At 41.7% G+C, this 14,516-nt stretch overlaps 1 protein-coding gene across 1 annotated transcript in view; it reads right to left on the bottom strand.

Annotated features, from left to right (window-relative positions):
- Positions 1 to 213: 213 nt before the first annotated feature.
- PKP2 (plakophilin 2) overlaps positions 214 to 14,516 on the bottom strand; it is an 89,511-nt gene continuing 75,208 nt past the window's right edge. Inside the window, exons 9-12 of the mRNA XM_004700202.2 lie at positions 9,113 to 9,266; positions 5,658 to 5,847; positions 2,485 to 2,572; positions 214 to 2,315 (exon numbers count right to left, since the gene is read on the bottom strand). Of these exons, the coding sequence (XP_004700259.2) occupies positions 2,238 to 2,315; positions 2,485 to 2,572; positions 5,658 to 5,847; positions 9,113 to 9,266 (510 nt within the window). The 3' untranslated portion in view covers positions 214 to 2,237. The remainder of the gene's footprint in view (positions 2,316 to 2,484; positions 2,573 to 5,657; positions 5,848 to 9,112; positions 9,267 to 14,516) is intronic.

The following is a 14,516-nucleotide window of genomic DNA, read 5'->3' as shown; positions in this document are numbered from 1 at the left end:
CTATTCCAGAAGACCATTAGATCAGAAGACTGTCAGGAATTCCTCCTACTGCCCCCGTCAGGCTCTTTGGAGGGCTTGGGCATAGTCTGGAACATACACCTACAGCAGGAAACCACCTGGGACCCAAGGGGATCTCCACCCACACAAGAGTCTCCTGCAGAAGTGTAAGAAAGGGAAACAAATGTTTACAAACACAGTGGACAAAGCAGGACACAGGTTCAAACATCGTCTATTTTTTTTCCCATGGTCACAGCTGCAATCAACTTGATGGCAGTGAATTTTTCTTTTTTAATGAATCATAGCTAATAGATTTGAATGTTTCTTCATTTTCATATGTTTCAGTCCCTCTCTCATTCCATTTTTCTTACAGGAAATGTTTCTTGGTGATAAATATAGGGCTTTAAGGAAGAAACATCAGTAATCACAAAGTATGAAACCTACAGCAATTAAAGTCGCAGTTTACAAGGTGAGCTCAAGTGCCGTGTCAATTATACCCGCATAAGCCACCCCTACACATCAGGTCTACATAGATACCAATGCAGTCATGATTACTGTCGCCTAATTTCATGTTTAATATTATCAAAGGCTCTATAAATCCCTTAAAAACCCATAGATATATCATCAGCATACACATCCATTATCTGGAGGAATAAAGTACTCCAACATTTAAAAAATTGGGATCTAAGACACAGTACAGTTTAGGGTGACTCAGGTTAGTTACCTAAATCTTCTTCATCGAGCTTTTAAAGTTGAGAGATTTAAAAGTTTCAAATATAATAAAGACTTAATCCCACATTCAAGTTGGAAATGGAGACCTATCTTTCTATCTGACTTCTTTCTGGAGTTGAAGTATTTTTCCATACATACTTTCTAAGCACAAACATCTTCTCCAGGTTTTTAAAAAAAGGCAAATTGCCATAAGTCCTGCAGAAGCCAGAAGTCGTGTACGGGAGAAACCTGAACTATTTCCCACTAAATAAGAGTGACAGGAAGGTAGTAAGAGGGCACCCGCCAAAGGTGAAAAGCTGGCTGCAGCCGGCTCTTGAATATGTTCGATGACAGTTCACTTAAAGTAACAGCGTTACTTTGCTTCAGTAGATGATGGCACCCAAGCACCAGAAAAAAATGCCATCTCATTTCTGGATAGCCTGGGCACATTCTTCCACAACAAGACTAGTTTCCCTTTTGAAGCGTGTCTTTGACTTCCAATAAGGACCTGAGGGTGATCACAGGAGATTTCATAGCTCTGTGCTATTTTTAAATGTTGGGCAAACTGGGCTGGTTCATGACATAACTCATTAAAATAAGCTGAGATTGTGGGGCTAGGCTAGCCCAAGAGTCAGGAAAAATACCTTAGATCCCTGTGTTTAAAAATGAAAAAGGAGAGTTAGCATTGTAGTGGCTGAAAAAGCCCAGAAAATAGTGTACATTGAATGCCGCAGTTCAGAAGAGGATTGTATTTCATGATAACTGTTCAGTGTAAAGTATTTCCACAAGGACAAAGTTCATTTAGTGAGTCTGCAGGGGAACAAGCGCCTTCAAGGCCACAGTTGCCTCGTGTGTGGGAAAGACTGTCACCTTTGTTAGGATCACTGCCTTACCTCCTTTTTTCTTACAAACACGCATCTCTGTAACCTACATTTCTCAAGTTCATTTAAAACCAGATTTAGAAGAAATCCAAGAAGATAAGAACAGACACAAAGGAAACAAACAGAAGGCTCGCCACTGCAGTTTCTGCAGGATAACATTTCTTGCTGTTCCCACCACTGTACCACTACAGAACAAGACACTCGTGGCCCGGGGATGAAGCAATGTGCATATGATGGAGAAACATGGAAACCAGAAGAGGGATATCAATGCAAATCAAACTTCTAACATCCTAGCAACACAACAGCCTCGGCCCTTATTTACTCCTTTAACGTCCCGTCCACGTGAATTCACAGTTTGATTCCAGAGGAGTCGTGTGTGCACCATCCACCCGAAAGCAAAGATGGCTGTTTGAAGAGGGCCAAGGAGAACAGTTTCCAGTGTTGCTGGTGGTGAGCACGCCAGTGTCCCCTGGAAGCCGACCAAAGGGAGTTTGAAAGCAAGATTGGGGACCATGGAGATAGAGAAGGACAGAAACAAGGCATGCTTTTTTTTAGGCTTCTTGGGCTGGGGAGTAGAAAAATAGGTGTTTTCCTTTGTTTTTGTTTGTAGCCAAGAACAGAGAGGCGGTTATTTCTGAGAGCACTTTTTCATGTTCCTCCGTCTTTAAGGGAGTGGTAGGCTTTGGCAGTCCGGCTGTTGACAAAATCTGTCTTCTTAAACTGAGCCTTTGGAATAAGCAAATAGAAATGTGAAAAGCAAAAAGACAACAAAATTTTCACAAGCAACAAAAGGCAGCTGCCCTCCGCCCCGCCCCCAAGATTGCTCACCAGAGTCAAGTCAGCCAGGCTGTTATCATCTGGCTCTGTGAACAATTACCACTTATAGCACTCGTACCTTCTTGAAGGAATTATGGAGTTCAGGGTGAGTCCACAGGGAATACAGCAGGACAGAAGCAGCTTTACTTGCTTTGCTGGGGCAATAGCTGAAAGAAGAACAGGACATTCTGAGATCAATGAGGACGTGAAGCTTCTGGACACAGCACTGTGCTGTACATGACGCGTCTTTAACTGCGGTTACTACAGCACTGTGCTGTACATGATGCGTCTTTAACTGCGGTTACTCAGTGGGCATCCAGGAAGTCATGCCACTCAGCAGCGCCAGGGCATTAGATGCACAGCTTTGGGGGACAGGGATCAGGCTTCATCTCTGTTTAAAACTTAAACTTTAAATGCTTAGCACAGGGCTAGTAAATAATTTATAGAGTAAACCTCTGATATTTGTAAGAAATATATTCTTAGGCACATACAAATCCTAAATTTATCTGTAAAATAGAATCTTCTTCACAGAATTCAGGAAAGTGTGATTGAAGAAGATACATGCCTTTCATACCCAGGGACTCACTCTGTGAGTGGAAGGTAATGCAGTGTTTCTAGTTTTTTTAAAAACAATTTTCTTGGTACTTTATCTACGTCATACAATTCAATAATTCAATTATATCAAGAAGAGTTGTACAATGATTATCAATCAATTTTACAACCTTTCCTTCTTCCTTGTACTCATTGTCATTCATGTAATTACTTTTTTAAATTGTGGCAAAAATATACACAACAAAACTTCCCCCAATTAAACAACTTCTACATATCTAATTCAGTACCATTGATTATACTTTTTGTATTGTACATCCATTATTGATCTCCTTTTCCAAATTATATTTTTCTAAGTTTTTAAAGTAAAGTCTCTGTAGAATTTGATAAAATTGTTTTAAAACCACCCCATGTTCTTATGTAGAATAGAAAACTTGTTCCTATTCCTGTCCTCAATCCAGTCTCCAATAAATTGGATACCAGATAACCCAAATACAATTACCGTATATACTTGTGTATAAGCCGAGTTTTTCAGCACATTTTTAATGCAGTTTTTGTGGTGAAATTAGGTGCCTAGACTGATATTCAGGTCAGCTTCTACTCGACTATATATGGTATATTCTGCTTTTAAATTTATCCCAAAATTTTACTTCTGGCAAAAGATCAATGTTGTTTTAGGTCTCTCCTCTTTATCACCTGAAGTAGCCCATGAGTCATTTTTTTTTTTTTTTTTAATGATCACCCTCCCATCTGCCCCCATAGCAGAGCAACCTAGAACCAGGGAACAAAGAGTGCGTGCCAAGCTGAGCAGAGAAGTGTGTGCTCACCAACTGGCGATGTTCATGCTTTAGTTCAATGTCTTTTCATCCCTATCAGCTTGGCAGAGTGGGTATGTCTAATTAACATTTCAGGGACATTTAGTACCTGCCTGATGGACTTTTCAGAACTGCCTGCTCATAATCAGGGTGTAAATAAAACTATGGGTCTATAATCCTTAAAACTGCGAAGAGTTCTTAATTGCAAAGGTGTTATAGTCATAGTTTATCACTTGATTAGTTTGGCACTTGGGCCTCCATTATCTAAAAATATACAGCCGTAAGTAGTAGTTAACTCCCCGGCTAGCTCATAAATTACAGGTCAGCGATACATTGGGCTAATAAGAAAGGAAGCAACTTGTAAGTGTCCTTGTTGAGGATTGCTTTGGAGGGCCTGTGAGGACAGCCTCACACACAGACTCACAGCAACGAAAAGCACAGGGCAGCACATCCTCGTCCCTTGCTAACTACACGCAGTTTCCAGAAGCGATGGCACTCTTGTGCTTCTTAAATTTGGATAGATAGGCAAATCATATCATATTGTCTCAGAGAGATTTGCTTAGACATTTCAATAACTAGTTGGGAGAGTCATTTCTATTTTGCAGCAGTAATTCATTCACATGTGCTCCACAGATGCTGAGCCACGGCTAGCTGCCAGACTCCAGGGACGAATGAGCAGTCTCTGCTGGGACAATGGACATGCTAGGCAGCGCTCATTTGAAACACGTTCCTTCTTGGTGGGCCTTGCCAGAGGTGGCCTGCCAACCCTGCAGGGCCTCAACTGGGAGGGCTGTGGCGGGGGCCATGAGGGCTCACTCAATGATACCACTGGCCCTGAGACACACCTTAGACACCGTATGCAGCAAACACACACATTGCTTCTCTACTCCAAGTGAAGCCAATCTGCTTTGCTACCCACTGACAGCAGGCTGTATCATTTCTTTCCTTCTGTTGGTCGTTTGGAGAAGTAACGTGTGTACAACAAGTCAAACCAGAGTTACATAAAAAGATCCTGTTCTTCATGCTCCCTTTCAATCCCATCACTCTAAATCCTCACGGCCATCGAGTCCATTGCCATTTACAGCAGCCCACCACTCTCAATTCACTAATTTTAATAATTTGGTTATATGAGGTCTTAAAAAATATTTTTCTTCTCAACTTTTCTTTAAAAAATTGGACTGTAAAATCAAAGAAACGGGGATGTGGGATGACTAATGGGCATTAGGCTTGCTCTCAAAAGAGAATAAAGGTGTAGAGGAAACCGGGACAGGAGGAGTGTCTACCACTTCCTGTGCCCTCACTGCCTTTTCTACGCTTCGTGAGGTGACCCTGGCTGTGCAGAGGTGAGAGAGGGAACGGGTGCTGACTCGGACCCAGCCTGCAGGTCCCAGTGGGCAGATCCATGACTTCAGGAAGCTAATGGATTAATTAATATTCCCCCCACCCTTTTCTGTTTGCATCTATTTATTTATTTTGTTGCTTTAAAAAAATTTCTTTAGTTTTATGAATAATTTTATTGGGAGCTCTTACAGCTCTTATAGCAATCCCTCCAACGATTGTATCAAGCACATTTTTACATATGTTGCCATCATCCTTTTCAAATGCAAACTGATTTCTGAGAACAAAGTGCCGGAATGCATTACCAAAGAGAAGTTAAAAGTTTGATTTTCTCTGGATATCTTAGAAGACCACAAACACCTCTACGATTTGTGTGGTTCAGGTATTTTTTACTTCCTATGCCTGGACTAAATGTGTAGGCCCTGCTTACCGACCTTGCTTTGGCCAAGTTGCCTGTGGTACTTAGGCACACAGAGATAACCTGCCACTCGGGCGTGGTGATGGGGAAGGGTGAGGCACCTGATGAGGAGCAGACGCTCAAGGAACTTACGCGTCGCCGGCGCTGATGGTCATGATTTTCTGGAGGCCGCCGGTGTTGAAAAGGTCCCGCGCGTTCTGGTAACTGTTTTGGATGATATTGTTCAACGTGTAACAGGCAGAGGCTGTGGTCTCAGTCAGGAGGTCAGTACTTGGAACCGTGTCAGGAATTATGGAAACCAAGTCAGGTAGAGTTTCTTTGGCTACAAATGAAAAGAAAAAGAATACTTTATTAGCAGGATTGTATTTCTTAATCTTAAGATTCCAACAAAGGTTGGGTAAAGAATATTTAAAAAATAAACAGAATGCAGGGATATTACTTTTCTGATAAAATTAAATACAGATTTAAGAAAGATGATTCTTTACCTCATTGGTCACATCAGGGTAGGTATTTAAAGAAAGAGACAAAATACAAAACCAAAAGAGCCCTAAACCCTCAAAACATGTATTGGCAAGGATGAGCACAAACCAGCACTTCCTGTACACCGTGGTTGGAAATGTAAAATGCGGCAACCACTGCAGAAAGCAACCGGGCCTGTCCTTGACCCAGTTCACCATAACGGCCACCTGGCTGGCGATTCCATTAGAAGTATATTCAAAGCAACTGACAGCAGGGACTTAAATGGACACTGGGCACCAGTGTTCACTGATGTATTATTCGCAATAGCCCCTAAGTGGAAATATCTGCAATGTTCACCAACAGATGAATAAATAAGCAAAATATTTTTTATATATATACTTTTTTTTTAAAGTGTGCTTCATACAGATTATAATTTTGGAAACTCCGGGTTGCTCTGAGTTGGTTGTTTTTCCCTTCTGTTTTTCTCTGCTTTGGACTCTGTGCTTTTGCTTCTCTGAATAGTTCCGTAATGCAGTGCTGCGTTCACGGTGGATGCACAGTAACTGTGGATGAACTGGACTATCCCTTCACCAGTGTTCATAGAGCATCTAGCATGGCACTTCTCATCATGCTATTGCATTTTGGGGGCATGTTTGGTTATTCTGGTGACTTTCTAATGGGCCTAGGGTTCTCGAAGACAATTATTTTCTTCATTTCTGGATTCCCACAGTGACTCATTAATGGCACTGTAGGTCATTCACGCATAATACCGTGATATGACTGACAAGTAAGATTCACCTTTTGCTCAAAAGCCTGAACACATCCCTTCTAAACTGTTATTTAAGTATCACAGCACACTGTTAGGAGCTCAGAGCTCAGCTTCTGAAGCCAAACTTCTTTGTTTCAACTCTGGCTCTGCCGCTTACTAGTCCTGTAATCTGGCTTAGCTGCTGAACGTCTCTGTGCTGCCTTTTCCTAATTTGTAAAGTTTTGAGAAACTGAATAAGCTTAACACATGCTAACTGCATTACAGTGCATTATATACAGTAAAATTGTAATACATGCAATTACTAGAAGGCACATTAAAAATACTACCTGGTTGGAAATCTCTCGTGAAAAACATAAAGCACGCATTTCAAATGGATTTTTATTTATTCCTGGCTATATTTTGATGATACTGAGATTTTTGGTGTATTAATTCCCTGAGGAGCCCTGGTGGAACTGTGGTTTGTGTGTGGGCTGCTAACCAGTGTCTGGGACTCAAATCCACAAGGAGCTCTGTGGGAGGCCGATGAGGCAGTTTGCTCACATCAAGATCTAGCCTCAGAAGCAGTTTTCTCTGTCCTACAAACCCACCAGCTGCTCTGTGGGGGAAGGTGAGCGTGTCTGCTCCTGTAAAGAGTGATAGCTTTGGAACGAAGGGTCTCTGAGTTGGAACTGATTTGATGGCAATATGCTGGGGATTTTTGTTGTGGTTGTAATTCCCTGACTCAAGGGGGACCTTTCACTTAGAGTACTATATTTAACATTGAGCTAGTTTGGAGTTGTCCTGCCATTTCTCTCTGTTGTCCTTAAAGAATGAGAGAGGGTTTATCAGTGGAATCATATCAGCCGTGTGGCTATAACTACTCGATATTTACAAGACTGCTGTACAGCCTGATACCAGCAGCATGTCTGTCCTGAAGGTGCCTGTATAATGTGTGTGGCACAATTATATTCCTTGGCAATGCTTTAAAGGGCAGAATGAACATTTCAGCTGAAGGAAGACAAAACTCTAAGGAAAATACACCTGTATTGAAGCGGAGAACAAAAGACCCAGAAGACAATGCGGAGAACCCGTTCATAATTTTGAGAGTGCCAGAGGCAAGGTTTCTTTTAGGTTCATTGAAAACTTTCCAGGCTCTCTATTTACCATGGGAGTGGCGCCATTGTATGGGACAGCTTATCAACTAGCATGCTGCTGTTTGTCTTTGGAAAAAACATTACTAAAACATAACCACAACACACTCCAATATCCTTGGTTGTATGTACGTGTGCATGGGTGCATAGACTCCGAAATCTAATTCCTCAAACAAACAAACAAAATTTTGTTTATAATTTAGCAAAATAATTATAAACTGAAAATCAAGTTGTTAGAAATTTATGGAGCATCAGGAAGCAGGAGTAATTTTCGCACTATCCTTAAATTATCTCATTTTATAGTTTTCAACTTAATTCAACAAATATTTATCATATACTTTTAGTTCTTACATATAGAATGAAAAGCTAATAATCTCTATCAATAATACCAGTAAAGTGGGTTAAGCACTGGCTGTTAATTGCATGGTCAGTAGTTTAAACGTACCAGCTGCTCCTTGGGGAAAAGATGAGGCTGTAATCTCCCATAAAGATTTACAGTTTCAAAAACCCTGTGGAGCGGTTCTATGCTGTCCTAGAGGGTCTGTGTGTGTAGGAATTGACATCATAACAGTGGGTTTGAACATGTTATCAATATTAAAATTAATAATCTATTGAGTCAATTCTGACTCGTAGTGACTGTATAGAACAGGGTAGAATCGCACCTGTGGGTTTTTGAGGCTGTAATTCATTACATGAGGACAATGGTGTTTTTCCTAATAGTTTAGAAAAGTGGTACTTAACCTCACCACATGGAGAACATCCTGAAAGACAGCTTTACAGATAAAAAAAAAAAAGTCGGATGGTGCAACTGAGGAATAAAAGCACATTCCTTACTTTTAAACTACTATCATCAAGTGGATGCTGCCTCACAGTGACGCTATAGGACAGGGTAGAATTGCCCTTGTGAGTTTCCAGGGCTGTAACTCTTTCAGGAATAGAAATCCCAGTCTTTCTCTCTTTAAATTAGGAAGGCAGTACAAATGTTCTCTCTTCAGGTTATTAAAAAGGAAAAAGGCTAGCTATTAAGAAAAACCCTCTTTGAGATGCAGAAGGCCTAACTTTGAGGGTGAGGCATATAAAAGTCACATTTATTTGCCATGTTCTATTATTTATTCAGATTTGCAGTTCATCGTTGGGAAAAGTGCCCAAGAACAAGTTTGGTGCGTGTGTGTGACATGTTTCATTTTCAATGTGTACCGATTGCATTTAGATGCTTTTCCCCAACTCACCAATTTCATTCTGCAGAGGCAGATTCCGAGACAAGTTCCTCAGGAGGAAGACCGCTGTCTTCTTCACACTCGGGTCACCCACATGCAGCATCTTTCGGGCGTGCTGAAGGCCATTTTCTTTCTGGACGACTGTCTGAGCTACGGACGCCGGCATCTGTTTTGTGAAACAGGTACTATAAATGCTACTGCATTTGATTTCACGGTTCATATTAAGTTTTCTGTAGACTGCTTGAAGTTGAGCAAGATTTTTTTGGATAAATAAACATGTTTATTTAGAACAATTTAGAACATTTTTATTTAAAATAATTAGACTAATGGATTATTGGACCGTGTCAACCTGACTGAGGTGAGGCCACAAGAACTGGATAGTGCCAGTTCCCATTACCAACAGTGAGCAAGAGGTTTTAAACCCATTGGGTTGGGGGTGGGGGCTGTGATGAACCAGTCTAAAAATGCTTTCTTTAATAAGTTTCCAATTTAATTACTGGATACATATATCTTTTCCCAAAACTATAGATTGAGCTTTTAAAGAAAGGAGTGTATGGCTCTTTGGTTGTCTGTCATTCTATGACCTGTATCAGAGGTTAGGTGTTCAAGTTACTGGTCCAGGGCCACCAGAGTCGGCTTTTATGTGACAGTACGCTGACTCTGTAGTTGCACTGGGTCTGAATACAGATCAGGCCCTGGCTTGCATCACTGAACCTCCGCCAATACGAAGACCTTGGCTTGTGCCTGCATCCTGATATTTATTGAACAGTCTGAGGCCAGCCTGTCGTTACTGGTCGTCCTTCGGGGTGATTTATTTTCTCTGTCTCATGTCCATGCTGCTTGTTATTGTCCCCTCAGCGTCCCCATCCTCGTGTTTCTCCATGTAGAACGTAGGGTTTTAATATGGAGTCCAGGGATGGATTTCAGGAGGCAGAAGAGTCTCTATAACCAATTTTGTGTGTGTTTATAATCAACATTTTCAGGGAAAGGATCCAAAATGCTTAAACAGTTAATAATTGCTACTTTTGAATGCGTGTTCTATTGCATACAAATGATATATATTGTCTTTCATTAACTCATTTAAGAGTCTCATAGCTTATTTAATTCCTTTAGAGGAGATTCCTTCTCGTGCAGCCATGCAGAAAGGCATGTCTCATATCTTGATTCAGAAGGCTGCTCTGGTATTACCATCTCTTTCAATGGTCCTTCTAGACAATAATATTTTCCCTCATGTGCAAAAACTCCTAGCCTCTTACTCATGGCTATCCACCTCTACCACCCCTTTGTCACATCTTGAGCCTATCTTTCTTCTCCGCCATCTTGAGGTCTATTGGCTCTTCTGCACCACGCCCTGGAGACTGGTGCCTGGCTCCGAGCCTTCTTCTCTGCATCAGGTGCGGTCATCTCAGATGACACCACTATCCACATGGACAGACCCGTCACAGTTCCTGCTGTTGTTAGGTGCCTTCCAGTTGGTTCCAAATCACAGCAGCCCTACGTACAGCAGACCGAGGAGTGCCGAGTCCCACACCAGCCTTACAAGCTTGGCGATGCTTTAGCCGACCACACTAGTCATGGGGTCAATTCATCTCGTTGAGGGTCTTCCTCTTCCTGGTTGATCATCTACCTTACCAAACATGATGTTCTTCTCCAGGGACTTGTCTCTTCCCAAAAGTTATGAGATAAATGGCCTAAACTCCCTAAAGAGTACTGACCTCTAGCGCTTCCATACACAACTTGCATGGTCCCAGAGAGGTTGTGTTCCCTGGGACAAACTTTGCTTTTGAAAACAAACTCCAACATCAGGTTCTGGACATAATGTCCTGTTCTCTCTCCCTTAGTCCTATCATATTTCTTTAGCTTCATCATCAGTCCTGTTACTTCTACTTTCAATCACCATTCCTTAAGTTCTCAAGACTTGCCTATCTTAACTTTCTTTCTTATAACAACAACATAAAAAACATCACATCAAAGGCAGACAGCGGTTGGTGTGAGATATGAAAACAATAACAATCTATAATCTATCAAGGAGCCATGCGGGTGGAGCAGGGGGAGGGAGGGAATAAAAGAGGAGCTGATCCAAAAAGTGCAATAGAAAGTAAATGTCTAGAAAATCATATCACAGTGAATGAGGTGGAGTGCAGATTGGGGACCCGAAGCCCATCTGTAGGCAACTGGATATCTCCTTACAGAAGGGTTGCAGGGAGGAGATGATCCAGTTAGGATACAGTGCAGCAATGATGAAACATATAACTTTCCTCTAGTTCTTAAATGCTTCCTCCCCTCCCCACCACCCGCCACTATGATGATCCCAATTCTACCTTACAAATCCAGCTAGACAAGAGGATGTGCACTGGTACAGACAGCAACTGGAAACACAGGGAATCCAGGACAGATGAACCCTTCAGGGCCAGTGGTGAGAGTGGCGATACCAGGAGGGTGGAGGGAAGGTGAGGTAGTAGAAAGGGGCAACTGATTACAAGTATCTACATATAACCTCCTCCTTTGGGGATGGACAACAGAAAAGTGGGTGAAGGGAGATGTCAGACATTGTAAGACAAGCCAAAATAATAATAATTTATAAATTTTCAAAGGCTCATTTGGGGGGGGCGAGGAGGGAGGGGAAAATGAGGAGCTGATACCAAGAGCTCAAGTAGGAAGGAAATGTTTTGAGAATGATGATGGCAACAAATGTACAAATGTGCTTGACATGATGTATAGATGTATGGATTGTGATAACAGTTATATGAGCCCTAATAAAATGACTTTAAAAAGTAAATGTCTAGAAAAGAGTGATGGCTTCACTGTTTCATTGGCTCAGTGCTGCTCCTCTGTTCTAATGGTCTCCTTGCTTTGGCCTCTGGTACTTCTGGTCTTGGCCTTTGCCACTTTAGACAGGGATCTTGAATGTGCCCCAATTCCGATGGTCCTGGGATTTCTATATTCTTGTTGAGATTGCTCATCCTTAAAATCAGGGTAGTGGCAACCAAAGCTGACCAATCCCCTCTATTAGTGTAAGATACACCGTACTTTCATAGCATTACCTAATCATTTGGTGGGAGTTACATTTGCTTTTTACTTGAGCCCCTGGTATCAGCTCATTTTCCCCTCCTTCCCCGCCACCCCTCTCTCATGAACACTTGATAATTTAAAAATTATTATTTTGTCATGTCTTACACTGTCCAAAGTCTCCCTTCACCCACTTTTCTGTGTCTGTCCCTCAGGGAGGGGGTTCTATGTAGATCCTTGTGATCAGTTCCCCCTTTCTACCCTACCTTCCTTCCACCCTTCCGATATCACCACTCTCACCACTAGTCCTGAGGGGTTCATTTGTACTGGATTCCTTGTGTTTCCAGTACTTATCTGTACCAGTGTACATCCTCTGGTCTAGCTGGATTTGTAAGGTAAAATTGGGATCATGATAGTGGGTGAGGAAGCATTTAAGAATTAGAGGAAAGTTGTATGTTTCATCATTGCTATACTGCAACCTGACTGGCTCGTCTCCTCCCTGCGACCCTTCTGTAAAAGGATGTCCAGTAGCCTATATATGGGCGTTGGGTCTCCACTCCGCACGCCACCCCTCATTCACAATGATATGTTTATTGCTTTTTGATGCCTGATACCTGATCCCATCAACATCTTGTGATCACACAGGCTGGTGTGCGTCTTCCATGTGGGCTTTGCTGCTTCTCAGCTAGATGGTGCTTGTTTATCTTCAAGCCTTTAAGACCCCAGATGCTCTGTCTTTTTGATAGCCAGGGACATCTTGCTTTTCAATGCTTTAAAAAGGTCTTGTGTAGCATATTTACCCAATGTGCCATTTGATTTCTTGACTGCTATTTCTCTCTTTTTGAATGAAATACTTTTATTTGGGGTGCTTACATCTCCCATCACAATCCATACATTCATCCATTTTGTCAAGCACATTTATACATATGCTGCCATCATCATTTTCAAAGCATTTTCTTTCCACTTGAGCCCTTGAGATGAGCTCATTTTCCCCCTCCCTCCCCTGCCCTCCCTCCCTCATGAACCCTTGATAAATTATAGATTATTATTTTCATATCTTACATTGTCCTTCACCCATTTTTCTGTTGTTCATCCCCCTGGGAGAGGCTTACATTGATTTCTATTTCATGAGCATTGATTGTGGATCCAAGCACGACAAAATCCTTGACAATTTCAACCTTTTCTCCGTTTATCATGATGTTAACTATTGGTCCAGTTCTTTCCACTCAGTTGTAATCCATACTGAAGGCTGTAATCCTTGATCTTCATCAGCAAGTGCTTCAAGTCCTCCTCATTGTGTCATTTGTGTATCGCAGACTGTTAAGAAGCCTCCTCCAATCCTGATGTTTCATACAATCCACCCTGATGATTTGCTCAGCACACTGATTGAATAAATATGGTGAGAGGATGCACACAATAATCAGTTCTACTCTGTCACTTGTGGATGACATGAGTCAAAACTGACTCACTGGCACCCAACAATAACAAGGCTAATGATGCCGAGTGCCTTTGAATGCACTTCCTGCCATTCTGAATATTCTCTTTGGTAAAAAATCTGTTTAAGTTTTCTGGTCACAATGGATGTTTGCAAGAGTGAAAGGCAACAGAGGTAAATACTGTTGTACACACAATCCTGCAACTATGGAGATCTACAAGTGGATACTTGGATGGACATGTAGGCTGAACAGATGGGAAACGATGGGAACATACCCATGAAATACATAGGTTCAACAGAGGATATCTGCATATTTACGTTGCTGCAAATATATCCATGAATGAGTAGAGCATACAGAGGACAGTTATGAAAAATTCTTGGATATATTGAAATGTTGAGGATACGAGTCACAGGCCTGGGGAGTAGGACCATAGTCTCAGTGACACCCAGGCCAGTTGGCATCACATAGGTCACAAAGACAATATTCTACATCCTAATTTGATGAGTAGCGACTGGGATCTTAAAAGCTCGTGAGTAGCCATCTAAGTGCACCTATTGGAACTATTGTATGGAGAGCGATAAAATTAGAAAGACACAGGGAAATAATTAGTCCAGTGGATTAACAAATCACCCAAACATCAGTCTCTGCACTCTGAGACAAGAAGAACTAGATAGGGACCAGCAACCACTATGAACTTCTCTAAAAAAGATCACATTAGAAAGTCCTGGGTAGAATGGGAGAGAATTATGGAGCCCAACTCCAATAAGACGAGACCAGGCTGAGCGCTCCAATAGAGACTATGGGACCCCCAATATTATGGCCCTTACCCTTCAGAGCTGGAACTGAATTCACCTGAGGGTTAATAAATTTAAGATCCAAAGCTCAACATTTACCCAAAGAGGGCTCAGAAGGTTAGAGAAATAGGAATAGAAACAAGAAACATAGGGAGGAAATGAGACAGTGATAATATA

The sequence above is a fragment of the Echinops telfairi genome, unplaced genomic scaffold, assembly GCF_000313985.2.
Source record: "Echinops telfairi isolate 266 unplaced genomic scaffold, ASM31398v2 ScPeMD7_7406;HRSCAF=8444, whole genome shotgun sequence".
NCBI classification, from domain to species: Eukaryota; Metazoa; Chordata; class Mammalia; order Afrosoricida; family Tenrecidae; genus Echinops; species Echinops telfairi.
The sequence above is the reverse complement of the archived record's forward strand: the minus strand, read 5'-3'. Positions and strand labels throughout refer to the sequence as shown.